Source organism: Paramisgurnus dabryanus, chromosome 2 (genome assembly GCF_030506205.2).
Source record: "Paramisgurnus dabryanus chromosome 2, PD_genome_1.1, whole genome shotgun sequence".
In the NCBI taxonomy this organism is placed as follows: Eukaryota; Metazoa; Chordata; class Actinopteri; order Cypriniformes; family Cobitidae; genus Paramisgurnus; species Paramisgurnus dabryanus.
Window position 1 is genome coordinate 6,744,458 of NC_133338.1, and position 12,478 is coordinate 6,756,935.

Here is a 12,478-nt window from a genome sequence, read left to right on the forward strand (position 1 = left end):
CAAAATAATATAACTTTATTCAGTCCAAATGTAAAGTTACATTTATTCAAAAGATCATTAAAATGAATAGCCTACAGGTTTCAAAGGCACCTATACGGTTTAAGTCAAAGCCAGCCAAGTTATTATAATTATCATTTGTCCAAGAATTGTAGAGAAAATACACAAACTGAAAATACAGAAAAATTTAGCAATTGTTCAAAAATTTATTCATGTGATTCTGTACATTAATGTTGTAAAATAAATGAATCTTTAATAACCGTAATAACCGTACAACCGTGATTATTTATCAGACTATAACCGTACCATCAAAATCTATAATCGCTGCATCCCTAAACGTAGGAATGCTATGACATAATCCCCCCAAAAATACATTAAAAAATAATAACCTGAAAATATCTGCACAATAAAAGTGCATCAGTTTAATTAACCCTTGAGGAGTATAAAAAAATGCATCAACGAAAACAACGAAAACGACATTTCAAATCATCGAAATATTTCGCATGTACTGAACGTGGTGCAAAATGTCAACGCTTCATCAAGTATAAAAGAATAGAAAATGGATCGAAATGATTAAAATGCATTTCCCCTGTAGGGCATAAAAAGCCTCGCTCCTAAATTTCAGGAGAGAGACGAAGGAGTCCAGTTTTTCTTCAGCAAGTGCAAGTACTGATGGCGTCCTCAGGCCCGGGAAAAGGTGAACCCCGCACGACGTCTGCGCCGCGGTTTCAGGAGGTAGCCAGCTCGAAGGTAATGAACTGCTTCAGTCTCTCGAGGTATTGGGCGTAAAGCTCGATGTCGTTGTGCCCAGCTCCCTCCACCCACAGGGGCTCGACGGCACGTGGGCATCGTTCGTAGATGGCCAAGCCGTGGGAGAAATCGATCACTTCGTCTTCTGTGCCGTGGATGACCAGCACCGGAGACGCCACCTTTGAGACCTTGTCGATGCTGGAAAACATCAAAATACATGGGCGCATTAGATAACTCTTGTGCCAAATGATCTCAACAGTGGCATGGTTAATCAATACAAACATAAGTATAAAATAATATAAATAAGCATGACATTAGGGCTGCGTGATTATGGGTTAAATCAGGGGGGAAGAGAGAGAAAGGGAGGAGAGACACACCAACACACTTTAACAATAGTGGGGTTTCCATCCAAATGTGAAGTAAATTTGCAAAAAAATGGGCAAAAAAGAAATACAAAGAAATGCAAATTTGGTGCGTTTCCATCAAGTTGTTCGAGTGAATGATGGTGGTATTGGTAACGTAGTAACCAACAGTAAATAAAACAAGGCACAGTCAGAAAATGGAGACAGAACTGCATTTATAGTTTTGATTGGGCAAGTTAAAATATTTACTAGCAGTGCAGCTTGAATGATGGCTGAATGCCGTGGACAAAAGGAGAAATGCAGCATTTTTAAGCAAAATTAAACGCATTACGATGTCGTTAAGCCCCATATATGGTAAAGACAACGACAGCTGTTAGAGCGAATCTGTCAGTCACTTGGGTTCTATGTTTGCCACGTCAGAATTTATTCAGCAAATGCGTTTCCATTTCAAAAACCATTTTAAGCGAGCGTAAACTTTTTTTGCGAATTAACTCTTTACCCGGCACAGCCCTTTTTGAGTGGGGCCATTTTTTGGTCTACAAGCCAAATTTTTGGTCTTGTTGCAACCCTCATAAGCCCCGATTGTCCAGTTTACATTAGGGTTCAGTGGGGGTCAAAATGACCCCAGAAACTGAAAGAGTGATTGCAAAAAATTATTTAAGAAAAAAAATTATTTGTATTTTTGTCTTGTTTTCAGTAAAAAAGACCTAAAAAATTCCTAAATTAAGATGCTTTTTCTTGATTAGCAAAACGACCTAAGAAAAAATTCTAGTTTTTAGACAAAATATATCAAATTTAAGTGATTTTGTGCATAAAACAAGCAAAAAAATCATGTTAATGGGGTAAGCAAATTTTTCTTGAATTTAGTGTTTAAGAAAGATATTTTGCTTACCCCATTGGCAGTTTTTTTCTTGTTTTATGCATAGAATAACTTAAATTTGATATTTTTGGTCTAAAAACTAAACTTATTTTCTTGGGTCGTTTGGCTCATCAAGAAAATGCATCTTAATTTAAGAATTTTTAAATATTTCTACTAAAAATAAGACAAAAATACTAAGAAAGTTTTTCTTGAATTTTTTTTGCAGTGTATACATTAATGCTGTGTTTTGGGAGATATGAAGCACCTTTTTACCTGTTTACCACTAAATTTCTCAACTACACCATTAGCTTGCGTGTAAAAAAAAATGTATGTGACTTTTTCATAAAAATTTGATAATCTAAATTTGATTTAAATTGTTTTTGGATATTGATCTAGATGTTGTGTGTTGAATTCAGCAATCTGCAGAACAAAAGAATTACAGAAAATAATTAATTTTGACCAGCAGAGGCCCATGAAGACCCATTCATTTCACTGGATGTGGCCAACTGCTTACATCACTAATTTAGCGATACATTTTGTGAATTTATGTAAGTGTGTCTATCTAATCTAATGCTCACCTGTGTGAGCATTAGATTCCACCACTTTACATCTTTATTCTGCATCTTTGAATTTATATTTATAATTTATATTTTTATTATTATTTATTATAATATATAAAAATTTAAAAAAATCAGAGTTTGGGTTTATACCTGCCCCTGACCTCACCTTCATATAGCGCGCACCTTGTTGCGTACTTGATGTAGGCACGAATCACGATACAACGATGTTTCCGGAAAATTGGATCGTGGAGACATTTTAATCGTCCACGATCAAATATCATATCGCACAACCCTAGTTAGGGCGCACAAATAAATCAGAGGGATTGTCATGTGCATCTCATCAATAAAGCCGGTATCTTGATTAATAACAAATCACCATCAGCTGCTTTCAGACGGAGCGCCATTAACTACACAGAGCCGTAGTTCCAAAAAAAATAAAATGTTGCATTCATAATCACAGACGATTCATTTGTGATTATGAATGTGATATTTCCCCGGCTCTGTGTAGTAAATGCCGCCCCATCTGAAAGCAGCTGATGGCGATTTATCACTAATCAAGGAACCGGCGTTACTCACGAGATGCGTGTGATTTATTGTGCAGCCCTAGTATTGGCAATACAAAATTACAAGATAATATCTGCAACAAGTTTAATATTGCACATCTAAATTAATACCTTTACTTGACTAACAGCCTCGCCAATAAATTTTGCTTAATTATTGCTTATTTTCCCCATTGGTGCAAACGCAATTCAATTTAAGTGAGTGAGGTAAATGCATGACACGGGCTGATGGAATAATTACCTTCAAAAGAAACTTATCTAAACAACGACTGAATAAACAGCATGGATTTCAACCTAGCAGACACTAATGGATGCTTGACAAACTGTAAATCCTTTTATCATGCAACAGGAAGCATGCTGATTGGGGAGCACTCATTAAAGAACCATTCGGCAGCTAATAGCTTACATTATTTCAATTACATCCAAGAGGCCGAATTATGCATTTGATATATATATTGCATTTTCATGCCCATATTGCAAGAGAAAATAGGAACCCACACTTTTTAAAGGCAATAACCTTTAGTTACATTACAGCCTTGAGCAAGAGTTTTATTTTTCATAGTGTCTTTAACACACAGCAGGGTCCATTCAAGGCACTGGCCGACTTCACCTATCCCATCTTTTCATTTTTATGGCACCATCTCAACACACTTAATTCAATGTTTTTTATTTTTCCAGCCTGGGTGACTCAGTCTTGCCTAGCTTTCGGTCCTTCCAGGTTTTGCCCCTCAAGGCATTTGGCTCTCGCGAGGAAGAAAGATTCCACATTGACTGGAAAACTACAGACTCGAAACAAACAAATAGCCACTCGGTTTCAATGCAGTTCGAAAGTTCATTTAAAACAGGGAAGTTAACTTGACCCACTGAGAAGAGAAAGGAAGCAATTATGCAAGTGTCAATAAGAGGCGAGACGGCGTCTCACACGATCTCTCTGTTCCTCTTTAGCCATCATCTGTTTCTAAGAGACCCTGACGGGAAGAGCCAAACCTCCTGGACTCTCCATCACTGCATTTTAATATTCAAAACATGCCACACTTCATCCAGCAGATCTACAAAGACGGGCTAATCATTAAACTTTTATTCAGCTTGACGGTTCATTCATAACAACTGATGGAGTTCCTTAACTGAAATCCACCCCAGTTTGGGAATAAGCAGCTGGAATAAAGACATTCCTGGACTGCCTTTGGTGATTTCCACACTTGAATCCACCATTATTGCTTCCAGTCTTGTAATCTTTAAATCTGAGTGTTGAAGGAGCCGTGTTTGTGTCAGTCAGGTACATGGTGGAACAGTACAGTCTCTCAGCACTGACTCACTTGCCACAAGGAGTCGAGTCGAAAAGAAACAGCTGTTGATTTCAAAGTGTTGAGAAACGTATTATTGATCCAACAGATGTGTGAAAGTAAAATGTAAGGAAATCAGCATTTATCGACCCTTACACTTACATTGGATTGTGCTTCAAAATGTCAGGCTTTAATAGCAGCACTGTAAACTTGGCCTTTACCTGATCCTCAATGCAGAAATCCAAAAAAAACTGCATATTATACCACATGGCTGTTGAATGCTTTATTTTGATTGGTTGAGAAATGTTTCATGGGTATGCATTATTTTTCGACATACGCACAAACAATGCGCACCTGCGATGTAAAGCCGCTTCGCATCGTGCTGCATTAATACCTTGGGTGTGCATCAGTAATGCGCGGTTCAATGTATAATTAACCCGCACCTGACCGATGTTTTCAACTAACCCGCCCGCAACACGGACCGCAAAAAAAAAAAATGTATAGTGTTTCGACCTGCTCCCTGGCCCCCATTTTTTAAAAGTAGTAATTGTTTAAAATAGTTAACTGGCATCTTTATTTCAAACGAACCGACCGACCGCGACCCGAATATCATAAAAAATATTTTTGGATGACTCATAAACGCGGGTAACCGCAAGCACCTGCTCATATCGGATCAACCCGCGCACCACTGGTGTGCATTATTTAGAAAATTAAACTGTATTAACTTATGCTGCGTTTACACCAACCGCAGTAGAGGTGTGAAGCGCGATTGATTTCAAATTTTAAGTCAATGTGAAGACGCGTTGAAGAGGCGTTTGGCGCTGCACTGAAGATGCATTTCCGCCTCATTCGTGCGTCTAGCTCGCGTGAAAGGCGCAAATTGAGGGTTCTGCGTGATACGCGCGAATGGTGCTTTTTGTGCATTTTGTGGTTCGCGCGACTTTGCGGCTAACGCCAGAGTGGAAAAATTTGAACTTTGGTGGAATTTCGCACCGCGTTAACCAATCAGGAGCCTGCTTGCTGCTGTGGTGGGAGCCCCGCCCGGAATCACTCATTTACCCAACACTTGATATTGTCCGTAAGCAGTCACCTGGAGCTATACGACACAAGTTCTTATTTCTTACTTTAGGCAGCCTGGTAAGTTGTAATACACACTTCACTTTTGAGTCACGTGACGTTTATCGACCCGCGCCGTTTATTTTCCCCCTATAGTAAGGTTACCAAATACAAACTGGTAACTCTCTCGATAAATGCACAATTAACATCAGTCATCTTGCAAACAGACAACCGCATAGCACTTGCCCCTCCCACAAGAAGCGGAGTTTGCCTCTGACGTGCGTCAAATGCATGCTTTTTCCGCACGTCTACTTTGCTCTACACGTGCGAATGCATCCAAACTGTTCAAGCGGCAAAGTAGGCACGGTAGACGCGATTTTGACGCCTGAAACGCGGTTGGTGTAAACTCAGAATCCCAAAGTCTCACGAAATGCACTACACTGATTCTTAAACTTTGGCAAAAACATGTCGCACTAAGAAAAGTGCTAATTCTGTTGGAAATTAATAACCTTTTCATGCAGAAAAGGAATCAATGTTATAATCAGGGGGTCCTTTGCATATATGTAAGGTTCTTTTATAGGTTTATTTTTATTTTTTATTAATTTAATGATTATATGCTGGCCCATTGCCTACAAAATCACCTGTCCTCAGTTAAGAGAAAATCATTTCAACTTGATTAAAAAAGCCAAAAGTAATAATTAAATTGAATAATATATTTACCACATGAAAGTACATTGTAATATGTATTAAAAACTACAAACAGTGAGTTTTGAACAATATTTACTATTATTTTGTGATTGCTCAAAATGTGTCCCACATATTCGTCACCACCATCAGATATTTATAAAAAGCAATAAAATCAGACAACTACAGGGTCAACTGCATTCCTGAGGACCCCATTTTCAAACCTTCAGGTCTACTGCATGCTTCAAGATCACTCAAGCTCCTGTATGTTTGCTATTTTCTCTTAAACTTGTTCATATTTTTGGACACTGCTACTGTGACAACCATAACATGTCAACGCCGTCATCTTTGTAAAAAAATATTATATTAGATTATGAAATAAATGTATCATTTTTAAGAAGAGGTCTGAAGTAACAGAGGGGAAACAAGATGGCTAATGTGAACAACTCATCTATTTTTTTTAATCTATTAATTAGGTTTTTGTCACCACCGTCAGATGTCACCACTGTCAGGTTTTCTGTCTTTTCTGTCAGGTTTTATGTATTTTAGGAAGTTATGATTTAATATTTGTTCATCACAGTGCTCAGGATTGTTATTTTTTGGACTAAATATTTACATAAAGTTTAAGCAAGAAGCCATTGACTTGAGTGGTATACATTTTGGAATAATGAGGCCAATGTCACCACCGTCAGATTAGTGTCACCACCGTCAGACAGTTTTATTTGTTTTAAATGAATATGCTTACAATATGTTTCTTCATTGCTGTTGAGTTATTAAATTAACAGTCTCTATTAATACAAAAATATGTTTATTAAATAAAAAAATCATAACTTTCTATTTAGGCTTAAAGTAAATGCTGTATGAGTAATAACTGGAAAAACGCCTATTTTATGAAAAAAATTACGAACAGGGGTAAATTGCACGAGTAAATTGCTGAACAGCCAAGACCTTGGTCTATAATGATATGCCTTCAGATTTTGTAATTTAACTAACTTTTTTTTCAAAATTTAAACCTGTTTTATCCAAATTCCCAAGAATCACTGACTTGTTAAGGTGTCACTTTCTTTAAAACTTAAAAAGTTATCACTGATTGAGCAACATGCTGAAATAGGATGCTTTGTGTTATTTGCCTGATGCTTATTTAGAAAGAAAAGAGAATATTAAACAAGGTCAACATACTAAAGCTCCAAAAGAGTCAAAAGATTTTTTTATTCGAAAATAATATAAAGCAAAATAGGGAAACTAAAGCTAAAAAAAAATATATATTATTTATGCTTACAAAAACAACAAATGAAAAATATTTCTCACAGAACGTCAAAACGGCCCGGAGTCTTAAGTTGGGGTTAATATAGAGAAAACAAGCCCCTCCTGATCACACTGTCTGGGCTTATTAGGGGTGTAACGATACACCAATGGCACGGTTCGGATCGGTTTACGGTTTTGAAGCCACTGTTCGGTCTGATTCGGTTCGGTTTGCTGTGGGGATAGGGTTCTTGTTATTTAACCAGCAATGCTAAGGACAATAGATTAACTTAACTTAATATCGTTACACCCCTAGGGCTTATTACACGGCCCTCTATAATGCTTGATTCTGATTGGCCAGTCGTAGCATTCCAAGGTTTTTTTTCGACTACTGCTCAAAACGAACACACGGATGCTGCAAATCATTTTGACAGGTACAGTTTAAATTACACAAAAAATAAATATAGATATGTCTTTTAATAACATATGACATTATATTTGCAAATAGTGCGTTTGTGACACTTGAAGGTCTTGTCCTATCCTAAAATTTAAAGTAAACTGGATTTCCTCACGACAGGTCTGCATTCGTTAAAAATGAGCACAGATGTTGGGTCCTGATCACAATATTTAGGCTTTTTTGGGCGATAACAACCTGCTGCCTATACATTATCTTATTATTAGTAGTAAGGTAAGGGACATTAAATATTGACTTAAATATTTTATTTACAAATTTTTAACGAAATCAGACCCTCCGCAAAGAAAACGCATTAACTTTTGGTTTTAAGAAGAAACAAACAAATCTCACCAACACACTATTTGGTTTAATCATTTATAAATATAATGTCATATGTGTTATTAAAAGGCATATAAATTTTTCTGCTTAATATTGTGTAATACTGGCCAATCACAATTAAACATTTCAAAATGCAGTGTAATAATGCTAATACAAATGGTTTTCTGTTGACTGTAGGCATACAAATCTAAAACCACTTTTTGTAATGTTTATTTGATAATTTACTCACCTGCCACAATAAATGTAATATCTATTACATTATTAATTTGAAGGCCGATGTGATTAATTGCGATTATACACAGCACTAATTTTACCTAAAACTATCAACGTTAATCCTTCTTAACCAATTCTTTCTCTAATATACTCAATTGGGCTTAATCAAATCCCAAATTCAAATCCTCCTATTCTGAGACTTCACATTTTATTAAGGGAAATGAACAACGTGCTAAACCATAATGCTTTTGACAAATTGCGAGTCGGAGTAAAGACAGCCAGCTCATTAACACTTCCAGTCAGCTGGTGTCATGTTCATTAAGGGCCTTTTTGACGGGGCCGGCTGGCGGGCTATTAACACACAGAGATGTTTCAATCTCTCAACTTTAGCCTTTTATTATGAAACACTGAAAGAGCTGACTTAGTATGATACAATGTGGCCTTCCCACCTTCCATTTACCACTGAAAGAGCACATAAATAAGAACATCTTTTTCTGAGAAATACTAGGGACAGATTATTGCGTTTAGGTGGTGTGTTACTTGCAGGAGAACAACTAGTCACGAAACACACAAGAACAAATGAGATGTGAAGTTATCGACATGACGCCATATTTGACGCATAGTACATACGCTAGTAAATATTAACAAATTTAAATATGAAGTATACTCAGCGGACTCAGCTGTCCAGTAAATCTGTAGGCAACGCAAAAAATATATCGATAATAAAAATGGCTTCTTTTATTTTTGATTTAGCAAATCAGGTATAACCAAATTGATCGGGTCAAAATGCCATTTTTATCTCCGGGCAAGTAACTTGTTTTACTTGGACAAGGGAATAACAAACAATACTTACTGTCAAGCCCTAAGGTGTGGTCATCTGTAGAAAGGAAATCTAGAACGCCATTTAAATTGTCTACATTGAGCCCTTGTGTCATTCCAAATCTATATTACTTCCCTTTTCTATAGAATACACAGAACATTTCCGGCTGAAATTGATTTTTAAAGTCAAGTTCAACTTAAGTTCAAAACGCATCAGGCTATCAAATGTTGTTAATGTTCATCGTGTTTGTCAGTAATTGATGATGAAGTGCTCAGTTTTTAGTAAGTCAGGCAGGACTGTTCTGTGGTCACTGAAGCCCATTTCAAGCCCGCTGACATAAGCAAAACAGAGGCTTACTGTTATATTGTGTCCTGCCTGTTGTTTTCATTGAAATGATTGTGATGTTAATTAAATGTAGAATTAACAAGGCTAAAGAGTTGCTGCATTACTACTGTTTTGCATATTATTTTTTCTAGCAGTTTACATTATTTTGATCAAAAGCTGTTCAATTTAATTTTGTTGAGAATTTAGTTAAGTCTTTTTATTGTCATCCATTGATTTTTTTATTGGTTTGTAAATTAATTCAACTCTAAAAGCTAATATTAATACAAAATCACACAAAAACGTAAAAATAATTTATATATTATTTATATATATTTTTGGCCAAGTGCATCCAGAATTTACGGTATCGGTTCATTTCAGTGCATCACTACTTTTCTACTCTTTTTAATATTTGGCATGTTTGTGTGCTGCTGCACGTCCCTGTGTTTGTAATAACACAGTGTATGCAAGTCGTGCACCTGCCTTTAGGCGCAAATTACTAATTCACTCTATAGAAATAAAAAAACACTGCGGCACTGACTTTAGACCATGTTTTAGTTGGTCAATGGCGCAATATTTTTTTAGTTGCGCCAAACTAGCATTATTTTCTAGCCTGGGTGCCAACCGAACTAAGCCCCACCCACATCATTTCAGGTCGAGAAGTTCGGTCTGGTGTTGCATAGTTGTGGTGCAACTATACTCGAACCAAAGCTGGTCGAACCAATCAAATTTTCAAGGAGGGCTTTATACGATGATGGAAAGATAATCAACAGTGAGGCTGTTTACACTTGTCATTAACATGCGTTTTCATCGATGGGATCTTAAGTGGACGACGTTAATGCCAGGTGTAAACGGTGTTCAAAACGTTTTGAGCTCGTCCACTTTCGACCACTTTCAACCACATCCAGAGGTAGTCGAAACCACTTTCGATCGGATCGCTTTGGAGTTGCGGAACGCATATGTGGTTGAATGTGTTCGAACAGCCACACGCGACCGCCTTCTCTCCACCCATTTATCTATCCTGAGGTATTAAACACAAGTTTTACGTCTTTTTTTGACTTCTGGCGTAAACATACGGTGAACAGCGCTATTTTTAGCCTTTCATTGATAAAACTAAAGCAGAGGATTTCCGTAGTTTCGTTTTGCAAGCGTGTGAAAGTTGCGCGATCTTATTTTATAAATTGCGCTGAAAATTCACTGAAAGCTCTTACATACACACGTACAAAAAACTGTGCAGCATGTTTACTTGCTAAACAAGCAGTGGACTCCGACATAATATTAGTTTGCGTCCATATAAACTCATAATTACTCCCGCTCGCGTTTGAATGACAGCAGAGAGACTCGCCCACCGTCTCACAGACCACCCTCTCACAGTATTCAGGACAGATGCGGTCGAATGTGGACAAAAGAGACGGATTTAAATACCAGGTGTAAACGTGATGTGTCTCTCTCGTCCACTTGTGATCCGATCGATGAAAACACATCTTAAAACAGAGTGTAAACAGCCCCAGTAATGTAATCAACCACGTCACCAAAGAACGCTTTTGTTCATCCATTTACAACAAAGACGCTGCACTGAAGAATTGAGATGTGAAGATTCTGCCATCAAGTCTGTTCTAGAAGATATCGACCGTGCATTGATTTTAAAAGAGGAACAGAGAAACGAGATCAAGGCATTTGTTGATCGGACAGATGTTTTTGCAATCCCTCCTATTCAGCTAAAGTTTATTTAATAAATAGGAGCGGGTAAAAAATTGATTTTTCGATTAATCGTTTTTTTTTAAACGCGGTCGATTAAAAATCGATTCTCAAAGAGCAGAGGTATGGAAGCATTTTAAATTTCCCAAGCAAGACGTGTTGTGGCTTTTAATTTCTTTTTATTAATTACCCACTTGTAAACTGCTGTTCACTGTTCTTTTTATTAGTATAGTATTTGTATTAAATCTATATTCATTGAGTTGAATCGAGTATAAAAACGTACCCGGGAACCGGAGCTTTTATCGAGAATCGAAATCGAATCGATATGGAACATCTGAATCGATACCCAGCCCTATTTATAAAAATAAATTTGGGACTTCAGGTTACCTGGAAATGCGAATAAACTTTCCATTGCAGTTTTGCAAAATATACCTTTTCCGAATTGCCTGAAAAACCACATCATGTGAGCATATAACTTTTTTGCAATATATTGGAGTTTATGAAACTGACGTGTTTCCATTGACCGTGCATTCAATTCGCAATGTCAAATTGCGCAATTTGAAGGGTAATGGAAACGCAGCTAGTGAGCCTGAACATAATTCGTTTCAGATCAGCATTCCCAAGAGCAAACATATGCATTTGCTATTTAAACAACGTAGTGCAGGAAAATGATAACTGCATTCGGCTAAAACTAGCAAAAATCAATTTCTTCTGAATTTTTTGAAACGCCATGCCAGCCTCAAATGCTGTTAATAGTGAGAATACTTAGATAATATAAGTGATTACTATATTTAGTTCAACTAAAAACGTTGCTAAAAATTCCTTTAGCAAAAAACTGTTGCGCTTGGCGTTGCATTCCACCGGGTGTATGATATGGCCCAAAAGTGTTTTTTGAGGTTAACTAATACTTTATCCATGATCTAAGCTAAAGGTAGCACACATTATATTGGCATTGTTGATGGATTTTATAGTTGATTTAATACATTTAAATGTTATCCTGACAATAGTCTTTCTCTATTTAAGCAGACACTTTGGAAGCTCTCCAACTGCCTACAATAACTTATGATGGCCACCCTATGGGGTTGTGTACACCAAAACTTTTACGCCCGCGGCCGGCGCATGTTTTCAATTGTTTCCAATGGAAGCTCGGCGTTTTTCAAATAAGCCAGCAGCTAGCGGGGTTTTTCCGCGCTCGGCGCTGAGCGTCGAGAGTTGAAAGAGATTCAACTTTGGGAGAAAAGCTCCGCTCGTCAATGTCAGTTCTCACACGGCCGCCCAAT

General features: G+C 37.2%; 1 protein-coding gene across 1 annotated transcript in view; it reads right to left on the reverse strand.

The window, feature by feature from the left end:
- Positions 1 to 722: 722 nt before the first annotated feature.
- The window catches only part of abhd17c (abhydrolase domain containing 17C, depalmitoylase), a 59,706-nt gene continuing 47,950 nt past the window's right edge, over positions 723 to 12,478 (reverse strand). The window contains exon 3 of the mRNA XM_065249446.2: positions 723 to 945. Within this exon, the coding sequence (XP_065105518.1) occupies positions 726 to 945 (220 nt within the window). The 3' untranslated portion in view covers positions 723 to 725. The remainder of the gene's footprint in view (positions 946 to 12,478) is intronic.